Genomic DNA, 19,253 nt, shown 5'->3' with positions numbered 1-19,253 from the left:
AAAAATATATAGGCCTAGTTAAGATGAATAAGTTATGTAAGTGACAGTACAAAAGGGGGGAGGAAGAGGGGGCCCTAAATCTGTTACTTGTGCTTGACAGATAAAACATCAAATAGCTAATGTCTTGTTGTTGTATTGCATATTAAAATGTTTCTATACTGAGTTCAATCTTTGTGACATGTTTAAATTTGTATTCATTCATCGAACTGAAGCATTTTCCCATAAAATAGATGTTGTCACTGCTTATTGAAATAACTTAAAAATGTAAAGTTTGCAAAGAACCACAGAGTCATCAAAGTGTTTTTGTGCAGCCTTCAGCTACATCACGTGACTAAAATACTGTGTAACTATATAACACAAACTGGCCCCTAATGAGCTGCATCTTGTCAATACACCACAGCCCTTCTGAAAAAAAAAGAAAAGATGCAAAGTGAATGAGATGCACGTGGCCAGCGCACATGCAGCCTGTCGTAGTGACTAAAATACAGATTTTGAGGACAGAAAACGTCTTGTGGAAACTGTGGGGACATGACTATGCAATTCCCTGCAAAATAATCCCTGTTAAGCGCCGTCCTGATGATAAAAAAATGATTGGCTCTATACTGTAGACTAAAGTACATCCACATTTGCAAACGCGCACGTTTTTGCCGCGCAGATCTAAAGGACTGATTTTTCCGTGACGCATTTTCTCTTTTCATGTAAAAGTTGAAAAAAAAAAAAAAGTCCCCCTTCTCCCACTTTTACAGGGGGGTAACAGAGCGTTACGTGACCGGAGTGCAGATTGGATCAGGGATGAGGACTACTTGAACTTCAGCAGAGCAGAGTTTATGGTATCTAGTTGCTCTAAGACTCGGGATGCGTCTACAACTGGATCAATGCGGATACATGTGCGGGGACATTACCCAAGGGCCCATTTAAGTTCTGATTCAATTGTGACGCATAGAAAAAGATTAGAAATAAACACCAATCTTAACAAATACACGTTCATTTCTCAGAGGTCTGTGTGTACAATATGTAGCAAGGCAGTGACTGACTGTATCTTGTGTTGGGATAAGCTATAAATATTGCATTCAGGCTTTATTTCAGACTCAGCCCTGCTTTGCAGACAATGAATGATGGTGTGCGTGTACAGAATGCAGTGCTGTGGTCCAGTGTGCTGCCAAAACGACCCTGGGACCCAAAAAAAAAGCACTCTCTATTTCACCCCCGGTTTTTCTCAGTCAGGCTTTCATTCACTATGATGCGCTTCTAGTTGAAGGAGCTTCTCCACAACCGGTCCCCCCTGCATGCCTAAAACTTTTTAATGAAATCCCCACTTACTTTTTGACAAATATTCTCTGTCTGTAGGGGTCACAGAGGGTTTCCGACTTATTAATCCACGTGTTCGTTGAGAGGAAGACTTCAGGTATGTCTGCTTTTTCATTGAAATTCTATTTGTGACAAATACAGGCGTTATTTGAGTTGGCCTACAGTTACCCAGGTAGATTGGTATAGACAGAAGTATGTAGGTAAAATATGTTTGAGTTCAGTGGATACTGTGAATATTTGAACAAATATCTGTTCTTTTTATAAAGAATATGGAGCCCAGTTCCACAGAAGGAGGAGCTGAGGAGACGCTCCTTAAAAATAATCCATCAAGTCCTGTAAGTGCTGAGATTAAATCAGTTTTTTCTTCAGGTTTAATTAGGGCATGTTCTCCTTGATCTCTGAAGCGTTTTCTTTTGACAGAAAAAGTTGTCATTCTGTAATCTCAAAGCTGCCGTGTAGTTTAAAACAAACAAACAGCAGATTCACTTAAAGAACCTTTTGAGTGCTCTTTCAAGTGTCGTGTAGTGTGTCCTGGTCTGTGGATGCAGTCAGTGAGCAACATCTGGATATAAGAGTGACCCTCCAGCTTTGCTGTCTGCAGCTGCTGCTCCAAGCAGGAGGGTCCACTCAGGGGAGGTCAGCTCTCCCAACGAGTGCCATAAGGTCACCAGCGGGTTTATAATTTGCAGAAACAGGGGACAGGACCATCAGTGTGATGTTCATTAACATGCAGAGCACTGTCTGGCAGTTTATATTATCGGTCATACTCGGATCAGGAGGCATGCCATTTTTTTCCTGCAGTGATTCGAAAAGAAAATAGGTTGACTGCAGAACTCAGCAGTTTAGAGAATGTGCGGTGAAGGCTTTTTCACTTCTTCTGCTCCTTCTTCTTCTTCTCCTTCTTCTTCGCCTCAGCCTCCCAAAGTGATACTCAAACATGGCCAAGAGTTGGAGGAAGAGCAGGAGGAACTGGCGGAGCATCAGCCTCTAGAGCAGGAAGACCTGAACTTTGAGAGATGGAAGCGACGACCGATTCCCCAGAGGACGCTCCACCAGAAAATAGACGACGTGAAGAAATACCTGTGGAATGCAGAGACCAACGAATTCATGGGTCGCTCTGGAAAGAGCTGGAGTGAGTTGATGAAGAAAGAGATGTTCTGTGTTGTCAGAGAGAGCGAAGGGAGAATTGGAATGATGCAAAAGTTTATTTTTTTAGTGCATGTGTAGAGTATCTGCGGTTTCAATAGAGAGTGCATCATAGCTGGCTCTTCTTAAACAAGCTTAAGAGCACACATTGGGATTAAATGTTTATGAAAAGATGCACTCGAGAATAGCTTTTAGGGTGTAAAATGTCTCTCTAGACCAGTGACTCTGCTCACTGTGCTGTGTGTGCGTGTGTGTCCTCATGATCAATGTTTACATAGGTGCATGGACAATTCAGAGAGTTCCGACAAAAACAGACTGCCTGGGGACGTGTCCCCAGCGGGAGCACGCTGTTCCAGGCCTCACATTGGCCAGGAATCACATTCCTCTAAATCTTACCATGATCTCCACAGCCTCTTTCTCAAAGCCCTGACGACCTCGTTGCTGAACCTAACATGCTTATGGCCGCTCAGTTGCAGTCAAACACGTAGACATGTTTATGTCTTCTTTTCCGTTATAGATCATTACACCATTGAGCTTTGATGAAGTGTTTGGCAGAAGCAACAGACTGGGGGAGTTTTGATGAGTCAATGATGATGGAGGAGCCCTTTCCAGAGTAGTTGCTCTGTGACTCAGTTGTGCCCCCTCCCTCATCACCACGGCACAAAATGGCAAACATGATCTGACCGAGAGTAGAGACAGCATCTGAGGAAAGTGTGTTTTTCACGCATAAATTGAAATTGCTGCATCCCCAGACTGGAGCTAAGAGCTGATTTCAGCTGCATAGCCAGTGTGCACACTTGTGAAGGAGTGGGGCCCACGTGTCTGCTGAAGAAAGAGCCTGAGTCGAAGTCTGTGCTGTGTGTCCTGTGAGATGAGTGTGTAAGAGGGGACACAATACCAGAGTGGGGTGATTGGGGCTCCTTGGAGCTGGCTGGGCCTCTATGGCTGCAAAAAAAAAAAAAAGAAAAACCTTCACTACGATGGTAACCGGAGGTTCAGTGTGTTCCTGAGTGAAAGGACAGCTGGGAGAATTCTCACTGAGCTCAAACAGAAAGGTCTTTGTGGCTCTGGGGACGCAAGGCTGGCTGCAGCTAGTCCCCTGTGAAATTGCCTGCACTGCAAAAGCCATTTCATTTGGGACACGTTTAGCTTGATTAGTTGCTGATGGACTGTTAATTGAAAATTGCAGAACAACTCTAGCTTTCAGAATTTCTTTGTTACGGGGCTCTCTTATCAGCTCAGTACAGTCGGGTTCATGCAAAATCTATTGAAGTTATTCATGGGTCCAGACATTGAAGGAGGGACAGTGCTTTTGTAAACAAATTAGTGTCCGTGCTGATCAAGGACAGTAGCTGGAGTCCAGACAAACTACATAAAAAAAAACAAAAAAACTGGTTCATTATTTCCCTTCACACAGATCAGACATCATTAACTTAGAGACGTGTTGTCTATTACATAAGACACTTTTGTGCCTGTGCTCTGCAACAGAAAAAAAAATATCATCCCAATAACTCTTTTTTTCATTCTCCTTCTTTAGGCCTCATTCTGCTCTTCTATGCTGCACTTTATTTGTTTCTAGCAGCCATGTTTGGTGGCTGTATGTTTTGCCTCATGTGGTCTATTAGTCCATACCATCCCACCTACAATGATAGAGTAATGCCACCAGGTAAATATAACCCCAAACTCAAACTACAACCTCCTTTTTCACCCTCCTCCCTGCTCTACTGTCCTTCTGTCTCCTGGTTCTACTTCAGTCTCTGCACAGTTGACTGTCTTTGGGTCTCCACTGGCAGGTATGACGATGGCCCCACACCTAGAAGGCCACGAGATTGCTTTTAATGCATCTGACCGCAAATCCTGGAGGAAGTATGCCCGGTCTATGGAGGAATATCTGAAACGTGAGTGAATGTGACTGGGTGGGGGTCTGATGAGGCTGTTGAGACTTAAAGAGACATGCAACGTGTTAATCCTCATCTTCTCTACCTTTGTTCTGTATTTCCATTCGTTTCCTGCAGAGCATGCTGGGAAGGGAAGCCTCTTTGTGGGCAGAGGGGTAGCCATTCAGTGCAGTTTTGTTTTTTCACACTCAGCTTTTGTCAAGCCTTTTTAACCAGAGGCCTGAGCCTGGCAGAGCGTTGCTGCTGCAAAGGTTTATTTATGCCCCCCTCTGTCATTCTCCCTCCCTCTCTGACTCTTTGCTCTCCACTTTCAGCATATGGTGATGCTGTTCAGGAGAGGAAGAATATTCTCTGCACACATGACACATACTTCATGCAGGACGACTTGCAGGAGAGCGCAGAGCGAAAAGCGTGTCAGTTTAAGCGGTCCTGGTTGGGTGAATGTTCAGGGCTGAAGGATCCCCACTATGGCTATTCTCAGGGAAGGCCATGCATTTTACTTCGAATGAACCGGGTAAGAGGAGTGCCAGTAACCTAAAGTATGTCTATAGGCTGAGCACAAAAGCAGAGGAAGGAAGATCAAACAAGAGGAACAAATACATTGTTTCTGCACTGTGTAATCTCGTTTCTAGTGACATCTTGTGGCCATTGTCGGGAGAACACGAAGATGCCTGAGGCCATTTGTGCACCATTTTTTGTTTTAACATTTTGAGTGGTAACTTTATGCAGAGATGGAAGTATGGGAGAAAGGGGAATTATTTTAAATATTTCAATCAAAAGTTGGAAAAATATCCTCCTGGGGTTCAGTGTGAAGCTAATCTAATGGACAGTGAGCACATTCAACGAACACTGGACAAAGAGGAGCATATAAGGGGAAACTCTAATTAAATTTACAATTTTCATTACACAAATATCGGAATATTTTAGTCTGAATTAGTTCAGTTTTAAGACCTGACAAAGATATAGAATTAAATTAGAAGGTATTTCCATTTTTATTTCCATAATGAGAGGATTCTTTAACTGTTTTTACTCTTTTGTAGATTCTTGGTTACTTACCTGGCCAGGGCAAACCAATAGATGTGACTTGTGCAGTTAAGGTAAAGTGACCACCAACACATTTAATTTCATGCCAAATTTGAGCAATAAGTGAGAATAGGTCAAGATAATAACTTTTTCTCTCTCAGAAAGGACCATCGGAGGCCTTGGGAAACCTTGAGTTTTTCCCTAAAAGCATTTTTAACATGAAGTACTATCCGTACTACGGGAAGCTCAGACATGTGAGTGACGGTTCATGAATGATTGCATTGACACAGGCTGATCACCACACCCGTCAGGTCTCAGTCTCCTTTGTGTCTTTTGTCACAGGTAAACTACTCTGCGCCGGTGGTGGCTGTGCGTTTTGCAGGAGTGCAGTACGACACTCACATCCAAGTACAATGCAAACTGAATGGAGAGGGAATCATTAATGATTCAGCCACTGACCGCTACCTGGGCAGTGTGACGTTCTCCCTGGATGTTGGAGCATAAGGAAAAGATATCGCTGCCTGCGGGATGCTCCCCATCGTAAGGCAGGAAAATGTGTACAAGAAAAGATTTATGTTGAACATTTATTTTCCCTGAAATACTCTATTTCCCTCTCCTCGTCTTTCTTTTAAATATCCACACCTTCTGCTGTGAAACAAAATCCTCAAGAAGTAGAGTTTTACTTTTGTGTTTTCTGTTGTATCTTTGAACCTTGAGTGTGCTGTTGGCACCTGCACCCACAACAGACAGTGCTGAGCACAAGACAAGTGCATAGTTCGAGTTACAGTTCAGTTCCTGATGTTTTGTAATGATTAGCAAGATTAATGAAACTAAATTACACTCTGCCCATTAGTTAGCTTTTTCTGGCTATGCAAATCCAATTATGACTTAAAGCATTATTAGGGAATTAGTAATTTTTTGCCAGGTTAGATTAAGGTTTTGCGTGCACATTCTTGTGTGACAAAGTGTACTAATTTGTTTTGCTTTATATTTTTCAAACATGTATGTTGTAAGAATTCAAAGAAAACTCTCATGCAAACACTGAAAGCAGGACTCGTACTGTACTTACGCAGTAGAAAAAAAAATATATATATATTAAAAGCAAATACACGATTACTATATTTTGGTTGAATAGATCTGTATCATACGTTTATGGTAAAAGTATTCACTTCCTCTTCTGTAAAAACATGTGCTTTTGAAAAATGAAATACTACACAAGACTGATCAATAAAGAGAAATACTCTGCTAAGAAGTAGTTTGTGAAAGGTCCGTGACATTTTTCATAAAACACAACTTTTTGTGATAGTATTAATCCTGCCTGAGCTGTGCTACTAAAACATGGTCTCAATATTGTATTTATTCTTATTACAGCACTTATAATAAATACAATTTTCTCTTATGTATTCTTAAGTTTTATTCCACAAGTCTGATTCAGCTGTTAACATTTATTTGCAATAAAGCTTCAGAAGTTGTAGTTACTTTTTTTCTTTTAAAGAATTAAAACTTTTAAAACAGCTAAATTAAAAAAAATAATCAAACGAGTTTTGTTCTACAAATACATGCACAAGCTTTTGGAGAATCCACTACAAATGATTAGGCGTCTCGATGACAAGCAGTTCAATGATTGGATTTTCTTGTCCTCTAAATTTTAAATCATGTCATTCAAGACGTCCCAAACTATTCATAAAACGATTCAAACTCAAGCTTCGTATCGTATAACTCCAGTTACAGGTATTCTTTAAACGAACAAACTCTTAACAGTTCCCTCTGAGAGAAACATGGCTGTCTTCAGCAGACTTCGTGTCTATTCATTCAATAACCTGAGAAAATTGATTCAAAATCACAAACAACGCAGCAGTGGTGCAAGAGGAGCAGTCAAGAGATCACTAAAAGCTTCGGGCATCATTCAGCAGCTGTTTTTCTTCTCAGTCTGGCCCAAAGAGGTCTGCATCTATCTGTATCGTTTTCCAATTTTACTTACTTTAAAGAGGAATCAGTTGATATTTATAATTGATCATAAGATCAATTATAAATATCAACTAATTCCGCAGTTGAGAACTTTACAAACTCAAATGCCGTCAACAAAACCCAGATCTTCATCTTCAAACTGGTCTCATGAGTTACTGAACTCCTGGGCAACTCCAGGGTCAGCTCGCATAACTCCGTGCATTGCTGATACCCGCAATGAGAGTCACGCCTGTGTTTCACAGGTTATAAAAAGCATCCAGCTAATCAAAGTCTAACAGACTGTTTCAGCCACTAAAGCAGATCCAAGTTCAATTCACAGGCGTCAGCACAAAACACGCTGTAAGAAGAATGACAGTGATACAAAACAAGAACGTAACTTTTATTTAATTTGTTTCCCACTTGTGTCAAACAAGCTCATCATGTCACATTCTTCATCAGATGGAGACAAGCTTCAGGTGAGCAACTCAGAGGTGCACAACAGAAAGGCACAAAACTTTTAGGAAGTGACTGAGTGTACGCAACTAGTGAACACGTGAATGAAATGGAGCGACTCCACAGGTATTACTCGTCTTTGGACTTGCAAAGCTCCCTGCTGTTGGTGTCAGATAGCATCGCACGGACAGTAGTGTGGAGGTCTTAGCATTTTTTTTTTTCCATTAACAGCATGTGAAAAGTTAAATCCCGGTGGCTGAGATACCTGTGGTTGCTGAACTTTTGAAATGGAAGGGAACAGCAGTACAATTAATTTACCACTATTGGCTTGTACAGAAGAGTAGAATTCAACGAAATACGTCTACAGCCTTTTCAGTATGAGTGACAAAAACATGCATTTAAAAATAAAATAAAACAAACTGGTCCCAATGCTGGCAAAGTGTCTGTTATGGTTTTGTCCCTTTCATCGAGCTACAAATAAGTGACTAAATGTGCAACAAGTAGAGTTTCATTGAGCTGTTAATTCATGTTACATGAAAACGAAACAACTGGAGAAAAAAAATTATGAATATTTAAAGTGGCTCTATTAGCTTGCTCGTACATTCGCGTCATCAAAAATCAACGTCATTCATTCTATACAAGAGATACACAGCACAGAAACCGAGAGCAAAAAGCCTCTCTGAGGTGGGAGGAGGGAGGCCTCTCTGGGGAGGAGGTGGACGGCCACTTGCAGCCATAAATGCAAACATGCGATTTATATTGAAACGATTCAGTATCGATCATATATGTTTTGGTACTTGATTCAGTCATTGGCATCAACAAAACAAAGGAAACTGCTGGGGCGGCGGAGACGGGATACGGGGAAAAAGCTTGAGGTTATTTCAGGGAAACGGTGCCTCGGGGAGGGATGAAACAGAAAAAGAGAGCGTAAATCTGGGAAGTTTTGGATGCACGGACGGGCAGGGAAGGTGTTCTAAAGAGCGGAGAGAGTTGAAAAGGGACGAGAGGCGGAAGCAGCTGGGTGGGGTTAAACAGACTGGTAGCCAGTGCGACTCTTCCTCCGACCAATCAGGTAAGAGATAAGCACAAGGATGATTAGGAAGCTGAGCGCCACACCCACGGCAATGGGCACCAAAAAGCTCAAATCAGAGTCCAGGAAGCATTCCTCAGCTGACAGAACGAAAGAGAAAGAGACAAACAGACAGCAGGTTATCGCTTTAGCATCAAACAACTCAAGAGGAAGATTTGGGTTAGAAACAGGAGGTTAGAAACAGAGCAGGAAGCAGCAGGAAGACACCAGGACCTACAACAAGTGGAACCAAACACGTGAATGTAGTGCTGATTATTTCAAGTGAATATAACGGAACAACTTCCTCAATTTAGTGCATATTGTTCAAGAGAATTTGGGAAAATATGCAAAAAAATAAAATCAAAGAAGCTTTTCCCTGATTAGAAGATCTCTCTTATGTCTGTCAGTTCAAGATAAGCTGATTTGCTGAGGCATAAATACTGGAAACAAAGAGAAACGGCCAGCTTTGCTCTGATGGAAGGAAACCTTCTGTCTGTTCAAGAAATAGTTTTGAAGCATTAAGCTGAGTAAAAGAGAGTCTGCAGGAGCTGTTTTGTGAATTATTTGGTGTCACGCTTGTACAGGGAGCTAATAAGAGTCCAAAGTGTATTTGAGCTTTAGATTTGTGAGTAGGCAACACGCCCCCCCCCTCCCCATTCTTTATGCAAAGCTTCCCCCCGCAAGACGCCCCTCTCAACAAGAAAAGCCACACCTCCCAGAGCGCTGAACCATCCCTCTACAGACCGTCCTCAACACTACATGGAAACACTGAGATTACACATACTTTTCCCACAATTAGTAAAAAAGCAGCAAGATAAATAGGCAGCGGCTATCCTTTGTGAAGGAAGAAGCTCTAAATGAGGCAGGTTAGATCAGAAAGACTCGTAGCCGGTGGCCATGTTTCTCTTTCTCCCGATGAAATAGGCCAGCAGAACGATAAGAATGAGAACAAGAAGGGCAACTCCGACAGCTATGGGAACAAGGAAGCTCTCCGCATCAGCCTGGCATTCCACAGCTAGACGAGAGTGAAGAGAGCACAGAAGTGAATTTCTTACTGTTTTAACACAGGAAATAGCTTCTTTATATATATATATATATATATATATATATATATATAGCACGATGAATGCAGAAGAGCTGAAACAAAGAAGATGTGATGAGGATTATACAGAATATTTACAGCATTAACAACAACGTGGAACCTTTTTTCTTGACTTTTTTCGGACACTTTTATTTCCATAGAAAACACTAAAAAGCTCCAAGGACACAAATTGAAATCCAATTTATTATAGCTAACAGCATGAGAGAATGCAGATGAAATCAGCAGTCATTTGTCTCCACATAACACACATTAACGAAGATGGTTTTGCAGCACGGATTCCCTTTGTTGAGCATGTGCAATTTTAAATAACCACACCTGTATCAGTGAGTTGCAGATGTACAAAACTGAGTAATGTTATGTCATGATGATGAACCTGTCAGATGATTTAATATCTCAAATCTCTTAATACTGGCGCTGCAAAACCACCTTCATCATTAAGGCAACTGAATTTGTACAAAGCTGAAATATACAAGACAGCAACAATCACAAGCAAAAATCAAAGCTCAATTTTTTTGGATTAAGAGCAATTATTCATTCACATGTGCAATGACCTGTGAAAGCGAATTTAAATCAGAAACTTTAAAATGCAAACACTTCCTGTTGCCAAGAGCTGGAACAGTGCAAATGGTACAAAGCACTCTCCTATAATCAATACACACCAATAACCGTGTCACATTGGCTTTCTATCATTATCAATATACACACTCAGTGGCTTTCCATCCCTGACACTGCTTTACTGAAAGCTGCTCCAGCTCCCTGATGTAAAAAAGGTCCTGAAAACCTAATTACAGCTTCGACATAAAAGTGAAACTTTCTACAAGCAGTTGGATGAGATTTGACCAAATATACATCAGCACACAAACTGTCAGTAAATCAAAACCTGCTGACAGCTGACGGGCTGTCGCAGCAAACGACAGAAAACCCGAGTGTTTAAGAGAAGAGTGAATGGTACTTTCATGTAGAGAGCTGTTAGCACAAATTAAATAAAGCCAGGCAACTGTGGTTGTCTCCAACATTTGTGCTGAGCCACAGTGAGCAGATCCTGGCTGTAGTTTTGTATTTCCCAAACAACACAAATCCTCACAACCAACTCTCTTCAAGAAAGTAAAACCTTTAAAAACAAGTCAAATTCATCTTTTGGAGAACTGTGACATTTCCTCTTAGGCTTGAGCTCCAACTGTCAATCGTGTTCTGTCACAAACATTTAAAGTCGCGGATCTGAGACCAGGTTTTCAGGAGCTTCATTTCATCTGTACACAGGTGAGATAATCTGACGACAAGCAAAACAAAAGAGTGTCGTAGTGCATTTATATGTAAATATCCTCGTTTCAGAACTTTCTCTGCTGAAAGTGAATATCTACACAACAGTACTATCCCTTTTTTTTTTTTCAAATAAAACTAATGCCAAAATGTATTCTGTATTCTTTCAGATTTACTCTGACTGGAGTGTGTGCAAATCTAAAAGAAAGAAACGCACGGATGAAAGGAATGATGGCTTATTCACATGGAGATTTGTAAGCTTCCAGGCTTCTATAGTTTAAATGTAAATGAGCCCCTAATGTTATGAGTTCCATCTAGGGTTTAATTGCTTGGCATGTTAGGATGTTAGAATACGATCTGATTTCACATTCATAGTATGATTGGAGCCAAATAGTCAGGACAAATTTCCAATGTTTCTCCTGGTCTACAGGGGCAAACATGGGCCTCAAAAGCATTTCTTCAGACAACTTGTAGAGTAGATGTGAATCTGTGTTAGAGATGATCTGGGAGCAAAGATGGACCATCTTTGCTTTGACTAGAGAAGCAAAACGCTGTTCAAACATTCAAATATGACTTAACAACTATGGAGATGGATAGTCAAACATAATAAATGTGCTTAAAGATCAACAACAAGGCAGACAAAAAAAACGGGAATGTAAGCTGAGCGAGTGCATGATCCTACAGCAACAAAATGAAATGCTTTCCCATCTTGTGCTAAAACAAATGTGTATAATTTATAGCCCAGAGACGTGTAAACGTCAATGCATTCCTGTACCTGTACATACTACTCACTGAACACTATGGGACTTTTTTTTTTCATAAGAATTGTTTTGAGGGTCTTGCACTTGCCCATTAACAATAAGCACAACAAAAAGGGAAAGACGAAACAAAAACAAAACACAGGGGTTAGACAAGTTTGGTCCTTGAGAAGAACAGCAAACCATCCATTTTACTCTGATTTTACTACTTCTACTGAACCTGATTAGAGATCCTTGTGACAAATGCAGTTCATCACATAATTCTCTTTCAATACCGACAAATGTCGCTTTCTGAAATTACATCTTATGTTTTCCCCATTAGAGATTTTCTTTCTGGAAGTTTTAATTTGCCAATTAAAATAACCAAAACATGAAGCCAGAGGACCAGGCTTGGGAACCCCGTGACACTTCAGGAACAACCGAGAAAAACTGGATTTAAAGGGTCTGATATCCGACATAGGTCTTTCTTCGACCAATCACGTAAGCGATCACTACAATGAGAATCAAGCCAGCCAGAGCAGCGCCAACAATGATTGGGATTAAGATGCTGGTGTCATCCAATGAACATTCATGGGCTGCAGATAAAAAGAGAGTCAGTCAACAGATGGAAAAGCGATTTTCTCATTTAAAACAAGTGTGAAGCAGCAGAAAAGCAGTTCATGTTATTTGCCATCAGAATACAACAACCGGCTCTCTCTGAACCTTTCCCCCTCGTTTTCATTTAGGTCCTTTGAGTAAAGAAAAACATCTAAAGACATATTTTTATATTGATTTATCTAAACTGGGCGAAAGCCACTTATAAGTAACACACTGTGTGTAAAAATCTTGACCCGGTCTTGGTAGCGGTACAAACTAACAATCTAGTCCATCTTTAAATAACCAAATTGATCTACTTTAACCTCTTTAGTGATCGCAGCCATTTCCCTCAGACTTTAAACAATGCATGAAGGAATAACCTACCTGTACTGAAAACGTCCTTCGTCACTCCAAATGGTTGCACTTGCAGGTTGAAGGTGTAGATGGTGAGCAGGCTGGTGATGGTGTGGTTCTGCTCCTTGTTGCACATGTAGGAGCTGCCAACCGACGCCTCCCACAGACTCAGGTTGGTGTTGGCCGCAACAAACACGCCTTAAAAAAAGCATCAAGCATTAACTTTACACTTCAATGCGGTACCTGGTTTTCACCGGCAGACGGGACTTTTCTAGTTACCGGAGTTCGTCTTCGCCGTGACGTTCAGAGCGTGAAGGCGGAATTTCTTCGTGTCCTGTAAATATAAAAGTTTGGAAACAAGATTATGACGCGTCTGATCCTGGGAGCTCTCTGTAACACCAAAGACTGTTCAGTCTAAAATATGAACACCTCCCCTCTATTTTCTGGGTAATGAGATGTATTGTCAGCACGCTCTTCGCACTTTGTTGCTTCCTGTGTAATTCTGGAAAGCTACATATCATTATCAGTATTTTCCATCTAGGTCAGTTATTTGATACCACAGATTTAAAAAAATGGAAAATAAAAAAAACAGTAGTATAACAAAGAAAAAATCATATATGCAAATAAACACAAATAGTAACATAGTTTTGTGTGAAGCTTGTTTTGGTGTGACAATCACTGCACAACCTGTTGTGTTGAGCGTGTGGAAACTAGTTAGTGGTAATTAGCTATGAATAGGACTGAAGAGAAAAACAACAATACACAAGCATTAACATGAAAAAGTAAAGGATCACAGAGATTTGATTACCCTGAATAACCCAGACTTCTATAAAAAAGAAAAAGAAAAATACCACAAAGCTATTTCCTCTATTAAATAAGTGCTTTGGGGGCAATTTAGCTGCCCTGAGAAGGCTGTACAGATAAATACAATAATGGGCTGAAACGTAATGGTCTCAATGACAAAAAATGTTTTAAGAATTTCATCAACTGAGTCTAAAAACTTGGCAATAACAAACTGTTTGCCAAGTTACATCCTGAACCGACCTCGCATCTCACGCACTAATGAGAAGCGTTTCAGATGTGATCACCCGAGCCATTTTATCATTATCGCAACCTTTCACCTGGAATACATCCCTTTGGGATCAAACATATCTTTGGCAAGAATGTGGCGGCCAACACACATAAATGTGTGGCAAGAGCCAGCAGCTGTGTGAAGAGCAGGTCCTGCCAACTCTTTCTAAACGCGTCTCATTAGTTTCTCAGCTCAGAAACTGCAAGACATGCACAGGTTTAAGGGACGTTCTGTGGTGGACTATTCTGGGCCGGGATTAGCTGCTAGTCTCTTGACCGACAGGAGCAACGGGAAAAAATTCCAAAGTAAAGCTCGAGAGCTGTAGATTTTAGTTTCGTATTCACCAGTCAGACATAAGAGAGGTATAGATCCCATCGGAATCTCGGCAGGAAATGAGGACGCTGAGGACTTACATTGGCGAAGGTGAGCTTTATGGTGATATCATCAGACACCAGGACGAGCTCACTGCTGTTGGCTCCACAAAATCCAGAGAACTGGGTCCCATTTGGCTCAAAGTTCATCTCCTGATATTTCTAAAAACAAACCAAATCATTGCGTTACTGAACATCATCTCTATGTCACCCTAAAACAAGGGGCCTAATAGCATCGCGTAACGTTTGAATACTGCGTTTTTCTGGCCGTACCTTGCCTTGCATGAAAGCAATGCGCAAGCCAAAGTTGGCCAACAGACAGGTCGTGCCGTTCTCATCAGTCTTGAGGCTGTACTTCCCAATTGTAGGTGTGGGGAGGGTGGGTGTGGGCATGGGCGTGGTGGTTGCAGGAGGGGCAGTGGAGGTGGTGTTTGTAACAGGTGCGGCAGTGGTTGTGCTGGTGACATGAGTGGTGGGCGGAACTTGGGTTGTGGGAACATCGGCAGCACATGAAGTTACTGTACGAGGAGAAAACGGGAGAGAAAGATAAGAAATACAACATGCGAGAGAACCATTTTGGCCAGAAGATGTGTGGCGGCCTCTGTACTTACTGTTCTCACTCTTGCTGCCATTTGTGACGAACGCCTGTATGAGCACATCCCACAGGGTCATATTGACCTTATCGGCTTCGATCACTTCTTTACTTTTGCAAGAGAAGCAGGTGTCCATGGGTACATGTGCTGTATGAGGCTTCTCAGTCACAGTTAAAGTTTCTACAAGAACAAAAGAGGGGGGGAAATAAAAATCAACAACGAGGTCAATCAATCACCCGTGTGTTGTTTTGTTTGTGTAATGAGGTGTATGTGGAGGTTACCATTTGACTGAGAATTAGGGAAGACAGTGGAGTCGTTGAGATTGTAAGTAAAGGTTATGACGTCTGCCTGGTAAACCTTATCTTTCAAGGTAAAATTCACACTCCAGGAGTGTCCTTCTCCAAACTTGAGCATCAGGGTCGAGCTTGCATCCTCACATTTACTGTCTCCTGGTTTGGCATCAGCAGGAAGTTCAAACTCAATTGTTTGACTCTGAAAGAGAGCAGAGAGTTTAACATCAGACTCAGAATCAGTTTTACCGTCATTGCACAAGGCCGTACGACGAAATTTACCAAGTTTATTATACAGTTTGTAACATTTGTGGGGACGTGCTGACAGAAATCATAACAATGTTTTCACAAGTGTAGATCCATGTGAAAACTTGACTTGTTTTTTGCTTTCATTTTGCACAATAAAGGGTCGTTCATATCCAAAGACGCAACAGGTCCTTCTCCTAATCCTCCACTGAGAAATTGCGCAAGAAATCATAGAAATGACATTTTTCATTAATTATCATCCATGATTTCAATCAGCACAGAACATTTTGCCATTTTCTCTCAAGAACCCTGAAAACTCCAGCTCCCACTTAGCCCAGTAATCCCTCTTTAACTCTTTGCTGTGAGATTCCATTTGCTGATAAACATAACCATTAATTTCTCATCCATCATTCTGCACCAAATTAGTCCTTTTATATATCACCTCTTTAAATCAAAGCCAACCAAATTACTGGGCTTACTAAAGACACTGTGGGCTGCAGTTACTTTTTGTGGTGGTTCCAAAAGGCTAAAACCTAACAATGGAGTAGGTAACATTTGCTCAACAACCATTTGGGTCTTACATTTTTTTTTTTTTTTTTTTTTTGAAAAGTGTATTTGGTTAACACAATCAATGCTTCCACCATGTGGCAACATCATGTTACTTCAATAGCTGGGATGGGATTAATCACACACTGGCTTTAGAATAGGCCTTTCTCATTGTTCAATTATCTTCCTCTACATTCTTGGAAGAGAAGTATGAAGTCTGAAGTGTTTAGCTGCCTGCAGTGTGAAACTCTGCAGCTACATGTCATTAACCCCACAAAATGGACCTTTAAAAGGAGCACAATGTGAGATTAACACACTGAATATCTCTGGCTTCGCCCTCCCCTTCCAAACTTTTAGTAGCAACTCTGGAGGCAAAACTACTAAAAAACGCACATTGCACTCTGAAGAGTCACTTTGGTTTGTCCAGTCTGGGCTACAGTAGAAACCTGGCCATGAAAAAGGATGGATCGGTGCGTCTGTTTACAGTTCATCCTTAAGGCCACTTTTACACTGTGAAATTGTTATTTTCAGTTAGGTCTACACAAATGAAAACCATCGTGGACATTATACTTATTTCTTCTCTGAATAAACAATGGAAGTTCAACAAATTATACCTAAAATGAATAAGGAAAAGATTCTGCAACTGATAAAAATCAAGAAACATTGTACTTTAGTAATTTAATTCTTCATCTGAAGAGCAGATGATCACTGTTTATTATCACAAATGACCAAATATCCTATCAGATCAAGGTTTGTTAAACAGGTAATACGAATAATATGACATATAAAGGATAACAATATAACTATACTACATTTTTTTCTTTCATCAGCAAGTGGAAAAGACAGGATTCTGCTTTTGTCACGAATCCCCTCATTTCCCCTTTCCTTGCTGACACTTGCTTCCACAACAGTAATGTGATAGTCACGCTGCTGAAGCGGGCTGATAAGAACATAACAGCTTTCATATGCAAGCAAAGTGTGTCAACAGGACTTTTATGACTGGTGTACCAAATTATACAGCTGGCTGGAAGAGAACGTCTTGTGGTTAATGTGACTAAAACCAGGCACTCACTTTATTAGCGGCTACTTCGTAGGACACTGAGAGGTTAAGCATCAGATTGGCATAGAGGCACAACTTGTTGTCTTTTGTGACATTAACCTCAATTCCATGTGACATCTGGAACACTGAAAAGGAAGAGGGGAAGAAAAAAACTCAATTTACAAATATTCAGTTAATTTATTACTGTGAGTAGCAATTTAATGTACGACACAGCTACGACAAGTGGCAATTCATGAGTTCTTCTATCTATTAGGTGTGACTTCTTCTCCTTCAGAGGGATAAAGGAAGCAGTAGCCTTAACCAGCTGACACTAGAAACCATTAAGAGGCAGAAGGTTTGTATTCAGCTGTAAGGCAGCAGTGCAAACCTCTGAAAACATTAAGTTGGTTTCACCATCCTGCAGAATACATCAGATGAACCACAGAGCTGATGACAATACAGCTTAGATTAGGGGCTCCAAATTTTGGTAGAAGACTTCAATTTTCTTATTCAAAGCACACAAAAAGCCACTTAAACACTGTGAAACTAAAACAAGTATTGAAAATATATTTCAGAAACTGGAGCAGCGTCCATTAACTTTCCACTGGCTCCTAGTAACAGTAGTCAATTCAACAAAGAGGTCAAGGTCCATTTAGATCACAGATAAGATTTTAACATAATGCTTTGTCATCAAGTCAGCTGCGTGTGAAGAGTCCCGAGGTCATATGATCATTTAAACGCACATAAAACTCAAACTGCCGCAGATGTATATGACTGTACTCCGAAGCTAGTTATTTTACTGAGAAGCTAGGATGAAACGCTTCAACATCGATATTTGTGCAGTAAAATCATAGTCCAGCCCGCAGTTAGGAGACAAGCGTGCATTATTCTGTCTATTTTAGCTAAGATATCGGTCAGGTTTAAGATAGTTTTGATCTAAATATATATAGGCAGCTAGCAATGCTGCCATTGTGATTAATTTGACATAAATGTTTACATATACCGTATGTGTTTTTATTAACGGTCTTCATATGTGGTCTAAAATTAATCTTTATTATTATTATTATTATTATTATTATGGCTGCTTTGACCCCACCGAAAGTTATAAAATCATATTTTCAAGTGAAACTGTTATTAAGGTTAACGAGCCTGCTAGCTTGACAGTAATGTTGTGGCTTTGTTGTCACGTGCCAATTTACTGTAAACTGCAAAAATATGCTAATGCTAACCCTGCTAGTACTGTGGTTAAATGTGTTATTTCGTGACAGTGGGGTTATCGACACAGCTGTTATTCTTTTTTTTTTGGTGTGTGTTTGGCTGCTGCTATTTAGCAGCAAATGTGTGTCAGGCGACCCCGGACTTTATCAGTGACGTGAGCTAAAGGTATCAAAACATGTTACCAAATCAGTAAGCTAACAGCTAAGTTCGCTGACGCTAGTTGCCCAAAACATTAGCATGGGCTATCGTTGGCACAAAAGCAAATATTTTTTCAAAACTTGTGTTAGCAGTAAAGTTGTTCTCTGTTTGATTTATGCTTCTGTTCGTAAGTAAAAAAAATACCCATGAACAGAAGTTGTGAGTACAAATACATTTTAGTGCTACACGAATTTCAGCTTTACGTTGACGCAGGTAACAATTAGCAGTGAAGCTACAACAGCAAAACATCCAGACTGCGATTTTCTTGTCATTTGAAAATTAAAATCTGTACTTTATATCCTTCTGAAAACGCATTTACAGCTGCTCAATTAAAACAACAGTGACAACTAAGAAATACACTTTAATTATCTTTTCTAGAGCAGCAGCGCTTTTGCTTTAGCCCCGAAGCACCAGGCCCAGAATGTCACAGAAGTTGTATCACGTCACTTATCAGAAACGGATTGCGATTTTCTTATTTTCTTCAGGGTGATGGTGATACATACCGAGTCCAAAAGCGAGTAAAACCAATGCAGCATGTCGGGACATTTTCGCCTGTTAGTGTGGAGTGTCGGTGACCGGAGAGAAACTGAAAACAGCCGACGAGGACGCTCGGGTTCAGTCAGGGTTTGGGACGAAGATGATCAGTCTGACTGTACCAGGAAATGGAAGTCATATGACATAGAGCAATGTGTCAAACTAAGAGGAGGTGTGGACTGCGGTCTTCTCTTTTACACAGTTAATTTTTGTTCTCTGCATGTTAATGTTTAACATTAGAACAATGTTTAC

At 40.7% G+C, this 19,253-nt stretch overlaps 2 protein-coding genes across 4 annotated transcripts; one reads left to right on the top strand and one right to left on the bottom strand.

The window, feature by feature from the left end:
- The first annotated feature begins 1,221 nt into the window (after nucleotides 1-1,221).
- atp1b4 (ATPase Na+/K+ transporting subunit beta 4) lies at nucleotides 1,222-6,774 on the top strand. Its single transcript, XM_075481735.1, has 9 exons — nucleotides 1,222-1,405; nucleotides 1,575-1,643; nucleotides 2,224-2,440; nucleotides 3,992-4,120; nucleotides 4,248-4,352; nucleotides 4,667-4,866; nucleotides 5,393-5,449; nucleotides 5,537-5,629; nucleotides 5,718-6,774. Exons 2-9 carry the CDS (start codon nucleotides 1,578-1,580, stop codon nucleotides 5,877-5,879), a joined length of 1,029 nt encoding a protein of 342 aa, XP_075337850.1. The 5' UTR covers nucleotides 1,222-1,405; nucleotides 1,575-1,577; the 3' UTR covers nucleotides 5,880-6,774.
- Nucleotides 6,775-7,701: 927 nt separating this feature from the next.
- Nucleotides 7,702-19,125, bottom strand: lamp2 (lysosomal-associated membrane protein 2). Of its 3 annotated transcripts, none has more exons than XM_075481733.1 (9): nucleotides 18,971-19,125; nucleotides 17,085-17,197; nucleotides 15,212-15,422; nucleotides 14,949-15,110; nucleotides 14,611-14,855; nucleotides 14,380-14,499; nucleotides 13,174-13,228; nucleotides 12,925-13,092; nucleotides 7,702-8,945 (listed from the first exon to the last, which is right to left on the bottom strand). In XM_075481733.1, exons 1-9 carry the CDS (start codon nucleotides 19,011-19,013, stop codon nucleotides 8,803-8,805), a joined length of 1,260 nt encoding a protein of 419 aa, XP_075337848.1. In that variant the 5' UTR covers nucleotides 19,014-19,125; the 3' UTR covers nucleotides 7,702-8,802. The 3 variants fall into 3 exon arrangements, with proteins under 3 accessions (XP_075337848.1, XP_075337847.1, XP_075337849.1); XM_075481732.1 differs by lacking the exon at nucleotides 7,702-8,945 and adding an exon at nucleotides 9,252-9,859; XM_075481734.1 differs by lacking the exon at nucleotides 7,702-8,945 and adding an exon at nucleotides 10,112-12,539.
- Between the last annotated feature and the right edge of the window lie 128 nt (nucleotides 19,126-19,253).

This window comes from Odontesthes bonariensis, chromosome 13 (assembly GCF_027942865.1).
Source record: "Odontesthes bonariensis isolate fOdoBon6 chromosome 13, fOdoBon6.hap1, whole genome shotgun sequence".
NCBI classification, from domain to species: Eukaryota; Metazoa; Chordata; class Actinopteri; order Atheriniformes; family Atherinopsidae; genus Odontesthes; species Odontesthes bonariensis.
This window is presented reverse-complemented; position numbering and strand designations above follow the sequence as displayed.

Bases quoted from the DNA above. Each gene is read 5' to 3' on its own strand.
- atp1b4 (XM_075481735.1), top strand. From the start codon at position 1,578: ATGGAGCCCAGTTCCACAGAAGGAGGAGCTGAGGAGACGCTCCTTAAA. The intron at 4,121-4,247 runs GTAAATATAACC...CTCCACTGGCAG, and splicing joins TGATAGAGTAATGCCACCAG to GTATGACGATGGCCCCACAC. The intron at 4,353-4,666 runs GTGAGTGAATGT...CTCCACTTTCAG, and splicing joins TATGGAGGAATATCTGAAAC to CATATGGTGATGCTGTTCAG.
- lamp2 (XM_075481733.1), bottom strand. From the start codon at position 19,013: ATGTCCCGACATGCTGCATTGGTTTTACTCGCTTTTGGACTCG. The intron at 15,423-17,084 runs GTGAGTGCCTGG...GCTCTCTTTCAG, and splicing joins ACGAAGTAGCCGCTAATAAA to AGTCAAACAATTGAGTTTGA. The intron at 13,229-14,379 runs GTAAGTCCTCAG...TTATATTTACAG, and splicing joins TAAAGCTCACCTTCGCCAAT to GACACGAAGAAATTCCGCCT.